Source organism: Dermacentor andersoni, chromosome 4 (genome assembly GCF_023375885.2).
Source record: "Dermacentor andersoni chromosome 4, qqDerAnde1_hic_scaffold, whole genome shotgun sequence".
In the NCBI taxonomy this organism is placed as follows: Eukaryota; Metazoa; Arthropoda; class Arachnida; order Ixodida; family Ixodidae; genus Dermacentor; species Dermacentor andersoni.
The window spans coordinates 205,047,467-205,070,721 of NC_092817.1; the positions used below are offsets into that span (position 1 = coordinate 205,047,467).

The following is a 23,255-nucleotide window of genomic DNA, read 5'->3' on the forward strand; positions in this document are numbered from 1 at the left end:
CTAAGTTGACTAAGCACGACTGCCACTTAAGATCTGATAAAACTGTGTCCATCTTGCGTTGAACTGTAGCCGGAGCGGATCACAATCCAAAAGGGAGGACCTTAAATTTATAGAGGCCGTCGGGTGTTATAAACGCCGTTTTTTTCTGGTCCGGTTTGTCAACTTCAATCCGCAAGTATCCACTACGCAGATCCATAGAGTAAGAGTAACGGGCATGTCGCAGGCGATCCAAAAAGTCGTCAATCTGAGAAAGTCGGTAAGCGTCTTTTCTCGAGATCTTGTTCAATTTGCGATAATCGACACAGAATCGTAGTCAGCCGTCTTTCTTCTTAACTAGTAGAACAAGTGCAGCCCGAGTTGAATGACATCATCATCTAGCATTTGCTTAACATTATGACTAATAGCATCCTGTTCTCTCGGCGCCACGAGATAAGCGTGTTGAACAGGTTTGACGGTCGGTTCAGTGATCATTGTGTGTTTGGTTAAAGGAGTGTGCTTGACCTTCGACGTGGTGGCGCAACAGTCGCTAAATGACGACATCAGAGTAAGGAGCCTCTTCTTTTCGGGTTAGTCTAGCTGTGTGTAGACATTGATGTGACTGGTCAAGTCCAGATCGCTGGGTTCCGGAATCGAGATTGTCGTTACCGAAGCATAGGCGTTGCACTCGGCCATCGTTTCAAAGTAGGCCATGTTAGTATGCCTCGCACAGTGCTTGTATTTGCCACTGAGCTTGGTAACTAGGATCATGGTTTGCCTATTTTGGAACTCTACGAGACCTCGTGCAACGCCGACTTCTTGATCCAGCAATATGGTGAGGTGGCCTTCGGCGATGCGTATTCCTAGTTGTTCTTGGGGGCAATCAACGAGGACGAAGATGCTACCTCGAGGCGGTAACGTGACGCAGTCATCGACCACGCGTACAGCCGCACGGTGATGTTCATCCTCCACACTTGAATTCGAAGAAACACAGTTAGAAAAAGTCACGAACAAGTCACGCAGGTTAATGATCGCCCCATATTTCTGGAAAAAATACATGCCTAGTATAACAAGCCGCGAACACTTCGAATGCACAAAGGAAAGACGCTACGAAAGTCGAAGTTAAAATTGCAAGTCTGGCTGTGCTTCATCCAATAGGTGACACGAGGTGTCCTCCACCCGTAATCAGATGTGGGCCGTCCCGCGCTGTCAGCACCTTGCCTAGCCGAGTGGCCAGTGAGGCACTCATAACTGAGTAATCAGCTCCAGTATCGACAAGTACAGTTACCGGAGAACCGTCGATGTAAGCAGTAATAGCAGCAGAAGTTCTTTTGGCAGTTTCGAATGAAAGCTTCAGCGGTACCTCGCGAGGGGGTGGTGTCGGCGGAGGATATTTGTCGGTTCGCATGACAGCGGCCTTACCCCCGGAGGTCGCCGTTTTCAGTTTCCCCGGCGCGGGCTTCCACCATTGACTCCAGCAGAATCAAAGGCGGGTCGAGCGCGTTTGCGGACGCGTACCGACGAGGTGATGGCGAGCGTGACTGTCTTCGCTGCGGGGCAGGAGGAAGCGGGTTACTTTCTAAGTATTCCTCTTTTTCGTGCGGGAGTTCACTATAGCGCGGGCAACGGGCGTCCGGATGGCGTCCCCGCAGACCAATCCGTCGGTACTCGCAGTCGCGATATACATGTGACCTGCCTCCCCACAGTGGTAGCACAACGGACTGTTGTCGGAAGCGCGCCATACTGTAGACTGGCGCGGACCAGTATCAAATGCTGCTTGCAGATTCGTGCGGAGGATTGGACTTGGGAAGCGTCGAGGAATCCCCGCAGGAGGCTGCGAGAAAGGGCTCGTCGACGGCGCGCAAACCCGAGCAGCATCCTCGTACGAGAACGTGGGGGTTTCGGTACGTCTTGGTGGCGAGGGATGAACCACTTTGCCGATTTCCTCCCGAATGACGTCCGTAAGCGCCGCGGCACTCGGAGGTGCCAGAGCGGATGCATAAATTCTCGAACTTCTCGAACAGTTCTTCTCGAAAAATTTGCCGTATTAGTTGGGTAAGGGAATCCCTGTCATCATTTGAAGGTTCGAGAGAGCATGCAACAGTCATGGTGGCCTGGCGTTCATAGTGCGAGAGCCGCTGCCGAAGCACACGTTCCAGGACTGTTGCCTCACGAACGGACTGAGACATTGTTCTAGGAGGATCGCGCACGAGGCCCGCGAAAAGCTGTTATTTTATGCCTTGCATTAACAGACGCATCTTCTTGTCTTCTGGCATTAGTGGGTCAGCGCGACGGAAAAATTGCGTAATGTCTTCGACGAACATGGTGATGGTTTTGTTCGGCATTTGGAACCTCGAAACATTGCCTGCTCGGGACTTTCTTTCCTTTCGTGGGTGCTGAAGGCGTAGCAATGCAGTCGGTAAAACTCCTGCCAGCAGGTAAAGGAGGCTTCGTGATTCTTTTGCCGCGTCTAAAAGAGAAAAGTAGACGTTCTTCAACTTACGGCCACCGTCCCATTCGTTAAGGGCGGCGACCCGGTCGAAATGATGCAGCCAGTCTTCAATGTCCTCAATGGCGTCGCCGTGGAACGGGTTAGGCCTGCGAGGCGCGTTGACAATGCATGGTACCTCACCATTTGGGAACCTTTTGGTTTGGCTTGTGGTTGTTGTTGAGATCTTCCTCACACAGCTTGCCAGGGGACTGTATTGCGGTAGAAGACTAAGTAGGCGACGGCTGCTTCGAATGATTTGTCCCGTCCCCGAGATACTGGCGTCGGTAGCTTCTGGCTCAGGACCAGCAGGCATAGGGTGGGTACGTACCTGGCGCCTCCACCAGTCTGTCACGAGAGGAAAAGGCAAGCAGTCAGTTCAAGTGAACGGCCGTTTGCTGTTCGTTTCTGTAGCAGGTACCACGCACACTTCATCCTCGGCTTCTAGCGTAACGAGGCGTGCCAATATTGTGGAGGCGGTAGATACTTGAGTATAATAGCAATTTGCGGAGCACTCAAAGTAAATGGATAAAGCGTAAGCGTTTTCTATTTTGCAGAAGAGTAGATTCGGAAGGCGGGTAAATGGTTATAGAGCCTTTTACGCTGATTAAGAGCTGATACACGGAATAATTGACGTTTGCTGAAAGAAATATTTGTCGCTAGAAGCACTCGCACAACAAGGAAAGTGTGCTGGCGCCTGCACGGGCACGATTGAAAGGGTTACAGCATGCAAGAATGGGATGAATTTCTTCGACCTTGTGAGCGACTTCGGAGTAGAATGAATGGCTGCCTAGCTAAGTCGCTGATAACATTTAGAAACAGAATCAACCATTCCTAGAAAATGCAGTGGCCTTTGATGCGATCTCATAACAAGGAGGAGCTGCATTTGAACGTGAAAATTTGCCTCCGTGTTCACAACAGTTTATTTCATTGCAACCCGCTGCTACAGTAACGCTTATCTTACACGAAACATTCGGAACCTTCTACACTCTTAAAAAAAAGAGAGTCAAAAGAGGGTCACGACTACCTCGACTCTCTTTTTTCAGTCGCTGACCACCTTTTTTTCCAAGGGTAGTCACAAAACGAAGTCGGGAATGACGCATGAAATGGATGACTCCCGTGCTGCTTGAAGGGAGTCAGTGAAAGGCACATATGATGTTATAGGTTGCAGCGAATGTGGATTCGTTGGTTCACTCAATCAAATAACTGATCGACTATACCAAAGAAAACAGCATGATATGTAACTACCCGAGTTCAACTCTATAGCCGCAATAAGTAAAATGCGTTTCATGCAGTGCTGTATTACTGCATAATCAGGATAGCAAGAAAACCAAATTGTTTTTTTTTTTTTCAATTTTTCAGTAAGAAGTAATTGAAGCAGGGTGGTACAACGCCAAACTCCAAAAGTAATAACACTGGTTGGTATATTTATGCAACACACTGTACATTAATATGTATTTTGTATATAAAGATACCTTAAAAAGGGGGGGGGGGAGGAGGAGGAGGAGGAGGAGGGAGGGGGAGGGGAGAGTGCACAATATTGATTGACCATGCACAGAATGGAAAAAAGAAGAAGAAAATACAACACGAATATACACACAATGTCAACAGAACACAAACTGTGAAGTACACCACTTAGAAAATTAAAAATTAAATTATGGGGTTTTACGTGCCAAAACCACTTTCTGATTATGAGGCACGCCGTAGTGGGGAACTCCGGAAATTTTGACCACCTGGGGTTCTTTAACGTGCACCTAAATCTAAGTACACGGGTGTTTTCGCATTTCGCCCCCATCGAAATGCGGCCGCCGTGGGCGGGATTCGATCCCGCGACCTCGTGCTCAGCAGCCTAACACCATAGCCACTGAGCTACCACGGCTTTTTTTTTTTTTTTTTTTTTTTCTTTATTGCCGACTTCAACACGTCAGTTTACAAAATCAGTCTGCGCGAAGAACACAACACGTATGCTAAAAATACGTCACCCTCACTTGGGGTTACGTGATGAGATTAAAATTCACGCATGTGTAGCAAAGCTTCCATTCTTGGAAGCCACTCAGGCACTGGGTCTTGTATCTTGTATCCTTCAATAGCTCTGCTAACAGATTCACAAAAATACTGTCTTATCGGCCTGGCATCAATGTCTGCGTGGCTGACCGCCATCCTGGATCGCCAAATACTGTGCAGGCCCAATATCATAATCATGTCAAAAGGAACCCCGTCTTCACTCTCGACGGGTAGAAATCTAATTCCGAAAGCATCAACCGGTAAGTCTTTTTTAATCGTGCGTTGGAGAATGTCCCAAAAGAAAAGGGCTTCCCAACAATCTAAGAAAACATGTTCGATAGTTTCCGGCTTCCGGCATATGAAACAATGATTTCCCCAAGGCACAAAGAAACCCTTCGCTTCCAAATACGTCTTGACTTCAAGAGTGTTCGTATGGAGCTTAAAGAAGAAACTTTTAACTCCGCCTGGTACAGTCATTCTTTTCACACGTTTTAGAACTGACTGCCATGGACCTGCACAGTACAACGACCTGTACAACGGTACCGGAAGAAAGACCTCACACAGGTCCTTATAAAGTTTCTTTCGCGACACCACTGACAAATATTCAAACGAAAATCGCACTTGCAAGACGCGACATGCCATGTACACCTCTTTAAGAAAGCCAAAAATGCTCCCTTGCATACTCTCCGAACTAACAACCAAATTTGGCAAAACCCTGCCCAACCTAACCTGACACACAGTTCGCAAAAAGGGGTCATTCGTGTCACGAAAAAACATAAATCGGTTAACCAACTGGCGCAGATATAGATGGGCCAAACCTAGTCCTCCAGAGCGGACGCGGTGAAACAGATTGGTGCGTCGTGTCCGCTCCCAAGTGGTTCCCCACACAAACACCGCAAATACACGGTGCAGCTTCTGCACATTGACGCGAGAACAATGAATTGCTTGCAAGACATACCACAGCTTGGTTACAAAAAAAAAGGTTACAAATTGTGGCACGCGCGAAAATAGACCAGCTGAAGCCTTTGAGCCTGTCGGCCTTCTCACGCATTTCAGCAACTTGGCATTTCCAATATGGCTCACTGTCGCGATAATTCTCCAGCGGCACTCCTAAATATTTTACTGGGGTTGCTGTCCAAGTCATGTTTGCGAAATTCGTTGGGGTTAAGGGCCAGTCGCCGTGCCAGAACCCCAAACACTTAGCCCAGTTCACAGCACTCCCGCTCACAGAACAAAAGTCTTTCACAATTTGAACCACAACACGAACGCTTTCGTAGTCAGCACAGAATACGGCAATGTCATCAGCATACGCGAGAATGCGGACCTCCGCCGCATGCAAACGAAAACCATGAACGCTGTTGCTTTCAATAACGCTCAAACAAAAAGGTTCAATATACAAACAAAAAAGCAATGGTGACAGGGGGCAACCCTGACGCACAGAGCGTTGCACTTGGATGCGCGTTCCCACCCCCTTATTTACTAACAACCGCGTCGTGCATCCTCTGTACGCCATGGCTACGCCTTGGCAGATGACTGATCCGACATTAACGTGCTCTAAAACAGAGAACAAGAGGTCATGCGGCACCCTGTCGAAGGCTTTCTCTAGATCGAGCTGGAGCATTGCGATGCTTTCATGCAAAGCGTCGCAACACTCGAGCACGGACCGGGCTGTGTGTATGTTGGTATATATGGTGCGACCTTTGATACCACAGGTCTGATGTGGTCCCACTAATTCTTGCATCACGGCTTGGAGTCTTTTAGCCAGAATTTTCATGAAGATCTTGTAGTCTACATTAGTCAGGGATATGGGTCGGTAAGCGGTAACCTGTCGCAGTCTAGCTTCATCTTCGCTTTTTGGTATTAAAATTGTATGGGATGTTAAAAATGAAGGAGGAAGCATATCCTTGTCATAAGCCTCATTAAACAGTGTAGCCAAAACCGGTGCTAAATCCTCTTTGAATGCCTTATAAAGCGGTGCTACTAGCCCGTCTGGTCCTGGGGACTTTCCGGGGTTGAGGTCTTCTATGGCTTTCCGCACTTCTTCTGTTGAAATGGGCAGTTCTAGCCGCTCTTTCGTATCATCACTAAGCCGCGGCATTAAAGAGAGGAAACGGGTCTTGAAGTCTTCGGTTCTTACTTTGGTGTAACCAAAGAGCCCGCTGTAGTATTCATAAAAGGCCCTTTCTATATTTCCTTTGTCTACGAAGATTACACCGTTCCACTCTATTTTTGGTATGTCATTCTTGCGGGCGTGCCTTTTTTCCAAGCCGAAAGCACGTTTTGTGGGCATTTCGCCCGCTAACAGCCGCTGTGCCCTCGCCCTCACGATCGCTCCTCGATATCGCTCCGTATCTATTGCCTCTAGTTTCTGCTTGACGGTGCGCATTTCTTCGGTGCAAGTGCCTGGCTGCTTTCCTTCTTGCATTATCAAAAACTTTAGGTCATCTCTCAACGTGTTTTCCTGCAGCCTTTGCTTTTGCTTTATAGCGCACGATCGTTCAATTGCCATCATTTTCATTGCCTGCTTAAATCTTTCCCACTTCGCTCCCAGAAGTTCGTTGTCCGCCATTGGCAGTTCGTGTATCGCCGACGTAACGCGATCCACGAAGATATCATCGTTTAGAAGCTTCTCATTAAGTTTCCAGTTTTCCCACACAAATTTGCTTTTCGTTCCTTTTCTTTTACCTACATGGAAGACAACAAGACAATGGTCACTGAACGGCACTGGTTGTACGCTGTATTCGCCGCAGTACGGTATCAGTTCAACAGATACGTACGCCCGATCCAGACGCGCGTGACTCGTTCCTTGGAAATGGGTAAACCGAACGCCAGAGCCACATCCGAGACAATCACCAACATCCTCTAGATGACAGCGATCAATTATGTGACTTAAACAGGCAGTACTCGCATCTCGGTAGGGCGTCGCACTGGTTTTGTCTCGTGTCATGCTTACGCAGTTGAAATCGCCAAGTAAGACAAGCAGACGGTCTGTGTCACAATGGTTGCCGACTATCTCAAAAAGGTTTCGCCTCTCTTCCGTGTTAGTGTGTGCGTAGATACAGATAATACGCAATTCCAAACCAGCAAGTGTGATGTCACAGACAATCCATCGACCGAAAACGCAAGTCACAACTCTTTCCACAATCGCTCCCAGAGACTGGCGAATCAACAGCATGCAACCTGCCGAGGTACCCACGGCATGAGACACGCAAACATCATACCGACTACTGAACGAGAGCACCATTCTGTCGGTCTGGTCTTGACTCTCGATTTTGGTCTCTTGTATCGCTACAATATCCAATTCCTGCTCAGTCACGAGTCTCAGCAGCTGATTTTGCCTCCTCCTGGATGAAAGACCCCTGACATTAAGCGTGGCTACTACGAGGTGTCTTTCAAATGCCGCCATCGTTAAGCAAGACCAGGCCGCCAGTACGGCGCTTACCTTCATGCGCACAACGCCGCGCCGTGTAGTGCCGTCCCTCCATTATTAGGTCTTCGGGTTGTCGTCGCGAGGAAGCGACGACGATCGTAGCCCGCTGGTGACACGCTGCTTTTTCCCTTCGCCTACGCCCGACTGGCGTTCTAGGAGACGCAGTCGTTGCTCCTGGCTCATTGCACTGACATCGTCGTGGCGTCGTTTCGCAGCCGCAGGGTCAGACTCCATGGGTTCCTCGTTGCTTTTTTCAGAAGGGCGTGGAATATCTTGCGGTGAATTGGTATCCATGCTCGTGGTTGCCGACTTGGGGGTGCTGGGCGCTGACTCACGAGTCCCTGGCATGGCGCCTTCCTTTTCATCGCTCAGCGCTGCGGCCGTTGGGCTCTCGACCACTGGGTTGGAGGCAGCTTGCTCAGCTTCATCCTCGTCCATGTGCAGCTCACTATTATCGCCGAATGTTCCTCGAGTCGCGGCGCGGGCGTATGACTTCGTGCATTCAGCCTCTTCATGCCCGAAGGCGTGGCACTCGCTGCACTTGGGCACCTTGCAGTCCCGCCTAATGTGGCCTGTGTTGCGGCAGCGGAGACATATCGGCGCACGCCCGGGCACGACGACTAATACTGTACCGTTCCCGATACGCAGCTGATGGGGTATGCGCTCGAGGCTTACACCTTCTCGAAGAACCAGCCGCACAACACGAGTAGTCGAGTCGGCGTTTTCAAACCCGCCGGTCTTCCATCTATCGCTCGAAACTTCTTTCACTTCGCCGTACTCGGCGAACGCCCGCCTCAGAGTTTCGTTGCTGACGTTGAAGGCACACCAATGCACCTTCAGCCGCACTTCCTGCCTTTCAGGGTCAAAGACAACGCAAGTCTTCCCTTTAACAACAATATGCCCGATGTCGAGCAACTTTTTCTTGGCTTCTTCACTACGGAAGTTGACTAACCAGACGTGCGACATCTGGTACGCTCCAATACCGCCCACCTGTTCAATGACGCCGGCTTCTTTCATCGGCTGGCGGAAATCTTCTATCCTGTAAGGCCTTCCAGCGGTGTCGCAGTGAAGAACAGCCATTGTTTTCAGTCCTTCTCCGGTCGGCAGCGGCGGCAGTACAATCCTGTAATCTTTCAGGCCGTCCAAAAACGATGTTCCGCGGCCAGAATCGGCCGTTATCACTGCTCGCGAAGAGCCAGCCATCCTGCGTCCTTTCACGACCGTGGCCGGAAGCAGAATCCACTGAGCTACCACGGCGGGTGGACACCACTTAGAGTTCATAACTAAAGCTAAGCAAATATTACTATTTTTTTTTTATGAAACAACACTAATTCACATCTGGGTACCACTTTCCCTGCCAGATAAAGATCGAGGAACTCTGGTAATACTTCATCTTCTGGCTGCGCCGCACAGACTACATTGCGTTTAGATACCTTAAATGCTTATCGATGTCTCCTGAATTCAACAAGTCCCATCTTGTCTAACAAGAACAGAACCTCATCCTGAGCCGCAAAAATACCTGCAACCTGTGCAAATTGTGCGTCGTCTGCCTAACCCGTCGTGGTTGCTCAGCGGCTATGGTGTTGCGCTGCTGAGCACGAGGTCGCGGGATCGAATCCCGGCCACGGCTGCCGCATTTCTATGGCGGCGAAATGCGAAAACACCCGTGTACTTATATTTAGGTGCACATTAAAGAACCCCAGGTGATCGAAATTTCCGGAGTCGTCCACTACAAGTGCCTCATAATCGGAAAGTGGTTTTGGAACGTAAAACCCCCATAAGTCAATTTCGTCTCCCTTGGCCATTAAAAGCACATCTCCCACATGGGAGATGTGCTTTTCCATTTGCGGCATAGTGACTGACTTTGCCTGCCATACGTTACCTGCAGGCAGGCGCTCCTCAATGCACGTATGTAAAACAGATCTTCGCACAGGTTTCAGGCCTGACATGGTGTGGGGTTGGTTGAAGACAATCGCACGGAATTCATAGCATTGCGAAAGTTGGTGAAGCTCTGCAAGTGTTTTACATTTGTTTTTGAAGCTTTTCATCTTTGATGCCTTGAACCTCATACGCCAGATTTGTTTGAGTGGTACGAAAAGAGAGATCATGCGTGGGTAGTGCACAATTAAGGTAATGTAATTTAGGGATTATGCGGGCTTCTGGGTAGCGGGTAACGAATGAACGGAGAAATTCTTGAATTTTCACCTCCATATTGCTACGGGATAGTATTTCCAATGACGAAGAGCCGAGCAGTAAGAAGACGACGACGACGATTGGAAGCTAGCGCGGGCTGTTGCCTCTTGGCCAACTGCGCCGTATTGCCTTGTAAATATACTTGTAAATAGCTTTTCGTCGGTGTCTTCCTACGTAACAATATAAACAAGAGACTCTTAGGGAAGCTCATCAGACGAAAGCATGCCTACAACTTCTCCGAATAGGAGGTAAACTTCCCAGCCTTCGTTTCCCTCTAGAATTTTAGAAGCGAAAATCTGAGGTAACAGTCCGGAAAGGCACCACTTCTGTGAAGCAGTGCCCTTTAGAGGGGTATTGCCTCGTACGAAGGCTTCTGTGGGTCGTGGTTGTCTGTCAACGCTTTAGATTTAGAATCTAAAAACGTTGTTGTCTGTTTGTGCAATCATTGCGGCCACGATGGAATGGGCAAACTTCGTGCACTGTTCTGCAAACCCCTGTGCAAAAAAACGTGCAAACCGCTGCTCTGTTCTTGCTCAAATATTGTAGAGCGATCGCATTTTGGCGTCGACTTTACACTTGGCACAGTTAAGTGCCTTGTTTGTAAGAAAAACGCAAATTTGCCTGCGCCCATGAAGCTGCAAACAGCTGCCGTAACTCCGCAAGAATAAACCAGTGTCGCCGCCTGCCGTCAGCTTTAAAAAGCAGCGTCTTACGGAGGACGGTCGCCTGTACCAGGAGCAGGCAACACGCGGCAGCGCTCCTTGATATGCTGCTTTCTGCAGCTGACGACAGGCGGCGATACAAGTTTATGCTTGCGCCGTCGCGTCAGCAGCTCGCATTTTCATGAGCGCCGGTAAGTTTGCATTAAAGAAAAGATCAGGCAATTAACTTTGCTAAGTGTTATACTAAACGAAGTAGACACCAAAATGTGGTCGTTCTGCCAAATTTGAGCAAGGATAGCGCAGCGGTGAACGAAAAATGTTTTGCGAACGCGCGCAGCGAAATATTCAGGACCCAGCACATGACTTACGGCTTTCATATTTACTTCGACTTTGGATTCGCAACTATGAGAAGCGCGGCAATGGCTCTGACGGCACCTTGCAATCTACGGCGGTGAACGAGTATCTAAACGCGAGTGGCATTCCTCTCTTGCTTGCGTTACGCCTGTGAAATCCGACAGCGGTGGCAGCATGTCGTCCGATCCGCCTTCAACTGAACGCTCGCCGACTGATGCGGAAGGAGCGGTTTGCCTCTTGCTTGCGTTGCGCCTGTGAAACGTGACAACGGTGGCAGCATGTCGTCCGATCCGGCTTAAACTGAACGCTCGCCGACTGGTGCGGAAGAAGCGGCTTGCCTCGTTTCGCAGGGGCCATCAAAGAAAATCGTGAAGCTCACAGGCGCCCGGCAACTCGCCGACCTCCACGAAAGCCTGCGGACGGGAGGGTTCGTGTACCTGATGACAGGCAACGATCTTCTAATACAGGTGAGCGTAAATGTACTGCGCGTAATGGAGCGCAAAGAGGATTTGCTCATTGTTTGATTCATATGGGCAAAGTAGCAACAGTATGCGTAGCGGAAATGTCGAGCACAATTAATAACTGTTCGGTTGCCGCGCGTTGAACTGACAGATCGAGTGTTACGAAATTGCTCTGTGTCACTTCACTGTGCTGCCAACTACTAATATTTTTGTGTCGTCGCAGCCAATGCACTTGACCTTAAATTGAGAAGTGTAGTGCATACTTGCCCGTACGAACACAACGTTGCTCAACTATAATTATTGGCGTGTCGAGAAGCCGCAAGGAAACTAGCCTTTTCAGGACTTCCATCTTCTGAAAACTTGTGCAGTTGGTTTACTACTAATATTGAGGTCAGGTGTGCAATCGCTTCCCTATCTCTGGTAGGAGAGGGAGTAGTAACAGCTTCAGTCAATGTAATGGTGCTTTAGTTAGCATAACTGGTCGCAGTATGCCATATTCTGCAAACTTCTGCAACGTTTAACTAATAAAACAGGCAAGGCGAGGAAAACGGACTTGTTGTTTGCCTGTTCAATCTTTGTCGTCATTTGTGCGCTGCAACATTCACGCAGCAATGAAGTTAAATTGAACCAACTGAGGAAAAAAAATTGCTGGCATGTTCAGCAATAGGACTATGAAAACCTTGGGCAATCAGCAATATGGGTCTATCTTTGTGAAATCATCTGTTCTTATACATTAATGGTTGCTCACATTGCATAAATAAGCTTAGCCTTGTTAGCTTAATGCGTCCTGTACTTAGATCACATATGGGCAGCAGGATTAGTGCTGTGCTGTGCTGTGCTGTGATGGCTCTAAATAACAAACCTGTTTGGGACAGTACAGCAACCATGAAGAAAGCCTGTTTAATTAATCAATGCCTGTTCAATGTCCACAGCTTCACTTCTAATGTGCAAAACTACTGATAAACCATCTGGGTGTGCTTTCAGATCTTCCAACGACCGGTTGCAGTGCTACGTCGACATGGGTGAAAGCACGACGGTGTGTGATGGAGCATTGATTAACTTGGTTGTCTCCCCAAGCCACTCCGAAGCATCAGAGGCACAAAAAAAGCCGTATGCACCCGATCTTATTTAATCTGTACTCATGCATTAACTCTGTATAACATTAAAACCTGTCGTATGCTGGAAAGCTATAATACCGGTATTTGAGCACTACTTTAATGAGCCCCTCACCAGGCCACATAGCTAATTTAATTATATGCTGGAAGTTGTTAGGTGCCCTCTTGGGAGCATTCTGCTGCACAAATTTTCAAATTGGCTCATTAATAGCTGAGATAGAAATATTGCAGTTCCGCAAACCCATGATTTAAAGAGGCTAGCGTCACAGCCAAAAAGAACGCTTGGATGCCCCTTGCCAAGCCACTAGTGGAGAAAAGGCTGCATGTTGTTCCATATATGCATGAAGTGGCCCACGATTTAAAGAAAGTGGCCAGCAGGTACAAAGTGCCTATTATTTTCTTGGGTCCACGGAAGCTTACTGTCCTGTGCCCACGCATCTCAGACCCACAGAAGCTGACCCTTTGTGGTAAAAATCATACAAGGCCATATGTGACTTGCGCAGTCGGTATGGTGTACGAAATTCCACTTAATTGCGGCAAGGTGCATATCAGCCAGACAGGCTGTTGCACCAACGATTTGGCAAGGGAACATGAGCTGTCTGCCAGGAATAAGATTAATGCACATTTGCCTATGCACTGCAATTACCGCACGCGTGAGCCATATCTTTTCCATATCCGCATTCTTGGTAAAAGCAAAGATTGTCTGCATGAGAATTAATGGAGGCCTGTTTCATCAACATAAAATGTGACGTCTATGCCAGTGATACATCTGTGGCTTGAACTGAATTGAACGACAGTTTCTGCACTGTATGACTGAATAATAATGGGCAAACTTGTTTGAGTATTGTGTGGAAACATGTGCGCACATGGCCACCTTCACCTATAAATATGAACCTGTTTGCTTTCAGTAAAGTAGTAGCAAGTGACACTCATTCCTGTCCTAAAGCTTCTTTCTGCCCCTGGTTGTGTCTTAACTTTGGGGAATAAGCTCATGGGAATTTCGTAAACAAATAAATGCATGCCATAGGGGCAATTCCACTATGTAAAAATAAAACGTTTTTTCCCCCTAATATCTTTATGTATCTATATAGTCCTAGTTCCACTTTTGTAGCATACCACTGTCTTTGTTAAATATTGGAATGCTCTGCTACTAATAGATATGACAAATGAGGTGTATTTATGAAAACATAAAACAAAAAGCTGCAAAATATTTTTTTTTAATTTTGTGCAGTCTAGACAGCCCACATATAACTGATGATATATGAAGAGCTTAAGAAGCACAATCATGTTTGTGACTCCTCAATCCTTCCATATCACCTTTCAAAGTCTTATCTGACCTTGACATTTGTATCTATCTCAGTAGCTCAGATTTATGTAATGCTGAGGGAAAATTTGACTTCCTGTTTGAAATAATAGCCATGTTTCACAAAAAAAGCTTATAAGCAAAGGCACCAAGAAGTTATCAGAAAAAATACGTTCATTGAAATATTAATTCATTAGCCACCAGAAATGTGATAGGGAGTTAATAATGTTTGGATAAACACAAGCGGTCTAGTTTGTGTATTTGAGAACCAGGATCTTCTAGTATATTTTTGTTCTATCAAATCATCCTTGGCCTTTATCTGACCTGCTTTTGTTCTCTGTTTCTGGCCCCAAGACAATGCTAGTCTGGACTTGGCACTCTATGCCCAGTATTTGTCCTTCACAAAGCAATACCCCTGTAGACGATGTAGCTAGCAACAAGTTTTCCTCAGAAGGAATGTTTGCAGGTGCGTCACTATGGTTGCCTATTTCACCTTGGTGGGGGAGCTTTTTGCTCATGGTACCAATGTCTGTGAAGGGACCAATAATGCACCTTCCTTGTGCATGGTACCAATGCGAAAAGGGGGAGAGGGATCATGGTGTGTTGGTAAGGAGGTATCTGTATAGGGGGTGATAAAATTCCTCTTTAAATTTCGTTTTAACAGCCCATTCATGCTGTAACGAGTCAGTTGTCTCAGTCAGTGATTTTTGCTGTTCGTACATCATTATCCTTGAAAAGCAATGGGCTCCATTTGCCATGGCAAATGTGCCCATATTTATCAAGAGCCCTTCCTGTATTCTTAGCGCGTCACTAACTATATAGTAGGTAAATTTGAGCATGTGGAGTGATAGTCTGTGATACCACATCTTTTGTTTTTCTAGCACTGGATTTTGTTGTTGATTTCAATGAATACTTCTCTTTTTAAGGCTGTCTGGTTGTGCGGTTGGACATGCGGAGAATGCAGTCAAAGGACAGTACAAGGAATTGTCAACGTACACACTGCCTCTGATGCCCATTGACGTTGCTGCACACCTCTGAAATATTACAGCAGGAGGCGTGCCTGACAATCTTCAAAAGAAAATTGAATGGATTGCCTACAATTCGTTATCTCAGACAATGTAAGTCACAACAATTACCTGGATGCATTGGTCAGCAAAATAATGAGAACACACTCACAAAAATTCTATTCAGCCGGGTTCATCGGGCTAAGACCTACAGAAATTCGTCTCAGTCGGACTCACTGAGACTCACTTTCGAGATCAGTCTGAGTGAGTTGACTCATGCATCAGTTTGCCAACCTATGCCAGATGTAAATAAAGTTGGGATAGAATGTACTTAATGAGAATTCATTCCACAGTAAATGTCCCAATTATGTTCAGTCGTGTATTTTTCCCAACGTTGTATTGCAATATGCATGGTAAGCACAATGTTAATTAGAAAGCGTATTACCCTCCATTCTCGTGCGGTTATGTCACTAAGGCAAGTGGGAGGTGTGTATCATCAAAACAAGTTTTTGTTGTCTAATTCATGATTATAACTTAGTTGCTGCATAGTTCCCCTTGAAAACGCTCGATAACCGAGGGGAAAAAAATTGTTTTCCTAAAGCTTTGCATTGGGGCAGTGAACAATGTCCAAATTGGGTAGTGCCTTTTTAAGTGTTTAGCAGTGTATATAGCATTGTTGGTTCGAAATGTTTGTATCACTGATACATCGTTGACTAGTTCTGGATTACAGTTCACTCATGACCTCGAGATTTAAGTATTCAATGGCAATGTCGACAGTGCAGCCCTGACCCCATTTTCTTTATTCTGGCTAACAACACGAACCCTGACACTAGCAGCGCTACATTTTATGCGGGTATACAAATACCAAGTGAATTGGATGGAAAGACAGTTGTGGCTAGATGAATTCGTACAGTGCTGCGTGTTTCATGTGAAATATGGGGGTTTGGCTACCAGGAGGGAAAGACAGTCATGGCTAGATGAATTGGTGCAGCGCTGCATGCATCATGTCAAATTTGTGGGTTCGGTTACCACCAGCAGCATTTCTTCTACTTCCATTCCTTTTCCTTCACAAACAAGTCATGAAAGCTACAGAAAGGTTAACGCTCAGTCATAATTTATGTCATGCTTCAATGGAGCAATATCCTCCGTGGTTTCCTTGCCATGAGTCTTGGGTTAATGAGTGGGCGAGGGCGCTAGAATGACGCGTTGAATAACGCTTATTTAGCTGCTGGTTACAGTTCTTATAGGTAGTGTACACCACAAAGGTAAACCGTACATAGACAGAAGTGCCGACTGTCAACTGAGATGTTATTATTCAATGTGCCGAATTTACACAAGCAAGTGAAAGAGCTATCTGAAAAACATTAACTTCTGAAGATAGAACAAGAAAAGCAGACGAGTGGGCAAAAAATGAACTACGCTGGAAATTGAGATACAAAAAAAATATGATTGCATCACAAATACAGGCCGTCCACGTGACTTCCAGAAAAACTTTAGCTCTTTTTCTGATAGGGCAGTCAGAAAGGTATCTGCAACGTCAAGCGCAAGATGTGGCATGTTGACTCCACATAAAAGGTTGTGTACGAAATTTCTCTTTCATGCGGCGCTTGTCATGGGGCAGACTGCCAGATGCCTTCATGAGAGGTTGTGCGAACATGCATATAATGTGCGCAATGACAGAGAAAGTTTTTTTGGCACATCATACTAGCATGCGTGGCTGCACTCCTTTGTTTGAAAGAATGTCAGTTATTCACAAGCACAGGGATGGTCTTACCCATATCATACTTGAAGTAGCACAATTGGCATGGGAGCAGAGTGCATGCATCAGCAAGCCATCCATTGCCTTATCAGAAAGAGAGCTCAAGTTTCTGGGAAGTCAAACCTACAGCGAGCATTTTTTACGCAACTCTACATTTCTTCGTGTGCCTCTTGATGGTCTGCTTTGTTCTCCTTTTTAGTAGTTATTTTTCAGATAGCTGTATCACTATTGTGTGTATTCAGCAATAAAACCTCCATTGGTAGTCAGTGCTTGTGTTTACGTCCTCGTTTAACCTTTGCACTGTACACTCACGATAATGGATCAACAACTAGCTTAATAAGCTGCCCTTGTAAATTCTTATAGGAGATGCTCCTTGAAGTTTGTATTCATGGCTAATTTTCCCTTGTGTGCATGTTTTAGTAATAAGCTAATTTGAAATATTAATTAAAACCTTTTATAACATCTTGTTTGGTGAAAGTATTTTAAGAGCTTGTGAACTCTGGTCATGATTATCTGTTTATCTTGGCTATTGCAGGACAAAAGGATTAAATGTTACCCCTGTCCTGTGTCAAATCCATCTGATCAATTCTCTAACCTCGGTCTTGTCACGCACCTAATGCTTTCATGGTGCAGTTTGCTTAAATTCTCCCATCTGATGACTCACGGTTCAACTGTTTGATATTATTTCATGGAAATGGTTGCGCTTCAGTGCTGTTGCATATTGTTTCTTGTGTATTGTTTGATGTCGAAGGTTGATGCATGCTTTTTTAAACATCAGGTACCCAAATAAATTGTGCAATGTTGCTGCAAGGAGCCTCGTAAACCAGTACCCAGCACTGAGGGACACATTGCACCTTGGCCATGTAAGAGCATTTTCTTATAACTTTTTTTTATTTCTTTTGCACTTTTAGATGTTAAGCATATCCAGGCCAAGGCAGCCGCCTTTCGATGGGGGCATAATGCAGAAACACCCGTGTACTTAGATTTAGGTGTATGTTAAAGAACCCCAGGTGATCCGAATTTCCGGAGTGCCCCCCTACGTCATGCCTCTTAATCAGATCATGGTTTTGGCGCATAAAGCCCCATAATTTTTTTTACATTAAGCATGCTGCCAAAGGCTTTGTAAAGTTTATGGCCATCCTTGCTTGCAGCTGTTCAGGTCTGTGTGCTTGTGATTGAGTAGGGATTTGGTGGTTTTAAAGCTTTGCAGCTTAACTAAATATGAAGATATCAACAGCACCTCTGCACCTGGCATGCATATGGCCACCTCTTGTAAAATTAATTGCATGCTCAGCTAAATATGTATTTGGTTAAATAATATATTTTTGTACCTGTAGCCGTTTTGACCAACAGCAATACTGAAAGTAATTCTGAGATATTGTGTTGGAAGGTGTGCTAAAACAACTCACTTGGTACATTCTGGAACATGAAGGAAACAGTGCAAAAAGCAAGCTAAGGTCAGGGCAACTCCACGTTTAACTGTACTGTGTTTGCAGTTTCTTTCAAAACCTGAAAACTGGAAGTCATTGAACTGATTATTCAAAAGAATAGCGCAAAGTAGCAGGGACAAAGACAGAGGACGACGAGAATATTTTGAATAATCATGATTCTTTTGAATAATCATGACACACCAACTAGCCCAGCTTTCTGCTTTGATTGCAGTCATTGAACTGTTGATTAGGTATGTAAAGTCAATTGCTTTCATTTCATTCCAGTTCTCATGGTATATGTGCCTAAGAAACAAGTACAAAAACATGCAAAAGTGAATGCCACCAGGATGCCCTGAAGTCGATGCAGAAGTGAAAGCAAGAAAGGCAAGCGAAATTGTGACACCTGCTCAAAATCTGGATTTTGAAGACGGGTGATCAGCTGCAAGTTTGCATGCATATTTCACTAGATAAACTGACTCTCCTTTCTTTGTTATGTGGCTTAGTTGAAACATTTAGTTGCTTCTCTTGATGTACTTGTTCGTTTCATTTACATTTTTTCTTTAAAAAATGCAAACATGCAATCCAGCTATAGCAACTATATCTGCAATGCTGTCACCAGAGATTTTGTAGGTGATCAAAGAACCAAAATATCATATCGCATCGCCACCTTGAACCTAGAGTGAAACATTAGTTCAAGATGTAGTGGTAGGTGCATTTATAGACTAGTAATACAGCATTCATACTGTAATGTATATTGATATACATGCTAAGATGTAGCGAAAAGTGTGTGGCTATGCTGCTCTGACACTTCAGTTGTTTTAACCTTTCATTGATGAGTTCTGCATACAGCATACCAAAAAATTATAATTTTTCTTTCTGATTTTTGGCATTGAGTAAGAAGTTTCTTGTTAAATGTATTGAGCCAACACTGAATGACTGGCAGCTAGTGTCATTTGTCGGTTTAGAGCAGAAACACAGGATGGGAAAAAAAAGACATGGGACTCGTTTTCTTTGGAAAGCACGGTCAGGGGAGACAGACCAGTGCAAGATCTGCTGTAGTGACCTCAGACACACAATGCAAAGAGCTCTCTGTATAGATTCCAAACGCAGCCATATGTCGCTTGGGGAGAAGCCCACTTCTTCCCCTATACTATAAAGGAGTTTCTACAAAATATCCTTTATTTTTGTTGATTATGCTTATTCTCAATGTCTTTTGCACATTTAGGAAAATAATTTGTTTTGTACTTATATGCGTGGTCATTAAAGGGTTAGACAAATAAAGTGGTTCAATGAATGTGAATGTATAACTTTAGCGACTCTAGTCGCAATGTGTTGATCATTCCACAATCTTTGTGAGAGCACGAAACAGGAACTAGGCAGCATGAAAATCACTCAGCAGTACCAAGAAGGAAGCTTCAGCACTTATACAGTACTGCAGAATACACTTCTTCTATGCTGTACCTGTGGTGTCCTTTTTATTATGTGGTCTTGATCCCACTATGGGGAAATAACTCTGCTTTGCAAGTGCATTGCAGTACTTTAATACTTTAACTGCTTGCTGCAAAAGGAAAGTGCCATTAGAGTATTACATAAGGATCATGTGTTATGAGGCAGTTGCTAGACGTGGTATGTCACAGCACTGAGTTGCCGGCGGCCATTATAATTAGCTGTTTTCTGTGGCATTGTTAACTTGACAGAACATAGTGAGCATTATTTGATCAATAAACAATACTACATAATTCTGGCCCTTATTTGGAACTTTGTCTCATCTCTGTGATGCGCGCAACCTGCTTTTGATGTTACTGAGATGGAGTGACTCCTTGCAAAGCAGCAGGGTAGTTCTGTTAATGATGCTGTCATTCACACTTACGCAGATTGTTTAGTAGGCATTAGCTCAGTGCCATTCCCCCATAGAATCACAGCTTGCATTTCATTCATGTATAATAGAAACATTCTGTAGATTTTATGTGAGAATGTGACATTGGAGGGCATTATGCTATAAGTTCACAGCAGTGAGCCCCATTATTGGAAGACAGCTGTTGTCTCAAATTACTTACAGCAAAGTGAAGCCATGTACATTCTCGCCTTAACTACTGCAGTTTAGTATGGGCCACAATGACCAAAACAAACATAAATAAGGTTCTCGTATTGCAAAAGAAAATTGTTCGAATAATCGCTAATGTTGATAATACAACTACCTCAAAATGTGCTTTTGAAGCACATAACATTGTCCGCGTCAATCATTTGTATAACTTTAAGTTGTTACAAAAAATTTATTTCTCAATGGCATCCACTGCCGATTTTTATTCTACTCTGGCATCTTTGAACATGCGTCGTGCTAACATACTCACAAGACCTATTAATACATAGATTATACCATGTTTTCGCGCTAATTATAAATTGCAAATTTCTTATAACCTGCCCCATGTTCTAAAAGGGTATACCAAAGCTGAGCTGCGGAAATATTTTGTTGAAATGAGATTTTATGTGTTGAAATGTGATTTTATGTCTTTGCTAGTAGATGCTGCATGTTTGCTTGGTTATTACTTTTATTATTTCTGAACATAAGTGTGATAATTTCAGCGTTTCGATTTTACTGTTCAAATTTTGTGCAAAGATTATTAGACTCTGTATGCATAAATAGTGAATGTTTCTCTTTATTGAATGTGACTATTCTATGTGTGTCTGTTGAAGATGTCCTGCACCACTCGTGTGCTACTGCTTGTAGGGGTTTCCTGGACACGGTCAAGCTGTGCAGGCAGCTTTTTGCCAAAAACCTACCCTCCAGTTGAATCTGGAAAATGAACTTATACTTATATCCTTATACTTATTTAAATATGTTCTGCCTATTGTGTATCCACATGTGTGGGCTTGTGATATGCCCTGATGGCAAGGCCATTTGTGGTTCGTTCAAAGAGAGCATTTACGAATGCATTATAGCTATTCTCAGGCTCCTCTCTTCCTGCTGTAAACTGGATTATCTGCTTATAAGAAATAAGTGTTCCTTGTGATTACTATATGTGCCCTTGCTAAAGGTTACTGTGATGTGTTCATGTTCTTATTGAATAAAATGTTTACAAAGTTTTAACAGTTGTGCTGTTCTTTCAGATCTTAACCGGAGCAGGCAGCATTTCACGCAAACATGGAGGCAGTGCTAATGGAAACATTTAGGAGGTGAGACAACAGTCTTTTTTGACAAATTGGATGAAATGATGGCCAAGAAGTTGCACTTTTGAAACATGGGATGTACTTACTATGCCGGCACCACGGGGATATTGAACTGGCGCTATTTATAATGTCCGGTTTTGCATTTATCTGGCCTTTAGGCATATTTCTTTTTCTCCATTAGCATCGATGCTGTATGATTGCTTTGTTTTGGTGAGATTGTAAATTTGTCGCTTAATATCAATATTGAAATTTAATTCCTCTGTCCATGTATGCCTCCATGGCATATCGAAATAAATGAGCCCTTTGTCGTGGCAAATGATTAAATCCTTATTCAAATGCCTGAAATGCTAAATTACCTCATAATCTGAAGTGAAGGCACTAAAATGACGGAGGACAAAGAAGAAACACACACACACAGGGCGCCACTTCCAACAATGTTTAATCAGGAGAAAACGCCATTGATTTATACTAGAAGCGCAATCACAGTTTCTCAGGGTGCATTCGCGTTCAGGTAAAGCAGTTCTTTGCGTAACATTGATATGGATGCAACACTTACGCAGTTATCAGCTGTTTCAATGATTCTTTTGGCCTCAATTATTAATCTAACCCATTTGTCACGGCTTCTGGCAACCACAGCGCAGGCGTGGAAGTCTGGCTTGCATTTGCAATTTCTACAATGAATTGCCAGGTGGCCCTCCCTCCCATTGTTCACTTTGTTAATGTGTTGCCTCAGCCTGTCATTCAGGCACTGCTCTGTTTGGCCCACGTACTTTTTACCACAATCTAAAGGAATCTCATAAACAACTCCTGCCTGACAATCTACGTATTTGTTATCGTGTTTAGTAGCACAGGCCGGTGCCTTGCGGGAATAAGGGTTGGTCGTTCTACAGAGCTTAGAGAGCTTGCACGGGGCAGAAAACATGACATTTACGTTAGCTCGCTTCGCAATCTTTTTCAAATTATGCGACATGCGGTGTATGTAGGGTATGACAGCAACTTTTTATTAAGCATTGTTGGAAGTGGCGCCCTGTGTGTGTGTGTGTTTCTTCTTTGTCCTCCGTCATTTTAGCGCCTTCACTTCAGATCATGCTTAACCAACACGCCCAACTATCCATCCTTACCTCGTAACTTTGGACATATTGCAGCTGTTTAGTATGCCTTGTAAACTGAAGCATAATGTTTCTCAAGGTTGGCCATTGATTCCAATTTAGCAAATCAGACTGTTGTCTTCTGTTTTTGCCAGGTATAGTCCATTGATGCATTTGAGGTTAATACAGTGATAGTAGTGAACTATTTGCTCTGGTGTTTCACTCACTGTAGTGCTATGTGCTCAGTGTTTTTTTTTAGTTGTTTATAGTATTGCAGTTTATCATAACATATAATGGTGGCTGAATAACTAGGTATTTGTTGCACGTGCAAACTAAAATCTGTTATGTTGTGAGCTTCCATCTTAGTGTAGAGATAGTCTATTGACTACCCAGGCAGAGGTCACAGCAGTTGCTGCAAAGGGTCTGGTTAAGTACCACCAGGTAGTTTCACCAACTCTTGTGATGGTAATCATGTACACCACCATTGTCAGTCTTCAGATGACTACCCTAGGATGGGTCACTGTTGCCATTCCAAAGGGGTACCGCTGACTACCAAGGGGTACTTGCATGGAACACCGAGGTACTCGCATCAACTCCTGCTTTGGGAGTAATACATACACCTCAGTAGGTCTTGCGGGAGAGAGTCACTGGTACTGTGAGGGAGTCGCCCGCACTGTATTTCCAAGAGAGTACGTGTTACCACCCAAAAGGTCATCATATGTGCGACGAGCAGATACACCCCGAAAAGAGTCGCTTGCGACTACCTTTTTTTTTAAGAGTGTAATATCCGTGGAACTTACGTAAAATGTATTTCGTAAAC

General features: G+C 44.8%; 2 protein-coding genes and 1 long non-coding RNA gene across 3 annotated transcripts in view; 2 read left to right on the forward strand and 1 right to left on the reverse strand.

Annotated features, from left to right (window-relative positions):
- The window catches only part of LOC126538381 (transient receptor potential cation channel subfamily M member-like 2), a 385,593-nt gene that overhangs the window by 355,852 nt on the left and 6,486 nt on the right, over window positions 1-23,255 (forward strand). The window lies entirely within an intron of this gene.
- On the reverse strand, window positions 7,956-9,101 carry LOC129386696 (uncharacterized). Its single transcript, XM_055074836.1, has one exon. It carries the CDS (start codon window positions 9,099-9,101, stop codon window positions 7,956-7,958), a length of 1,146 nt encoding a protein of 381 aa, XP_054930811.1.
- Window positions 17,193-21,267, forward strand: LOC126538496 (uncharacterized). The gene is made up of 2 exons (XR_007601002.3): window positions 17,193-17,612; window positions 18,465-21,267. It is a non-coding gene; the product is annotated as an uncharacterized lncRNA (long non-coding RNA).

What these genes read in the sequence shown, in the direction of transcription:
- LOC129386696 (XM_055074836.1), bottom strand. Translation starts at nt 9,101, where the DNA reads ATGGCTGGCTCTTCGCGAGCAGTGATAACGGCCGATTCTGGCCGCGGA.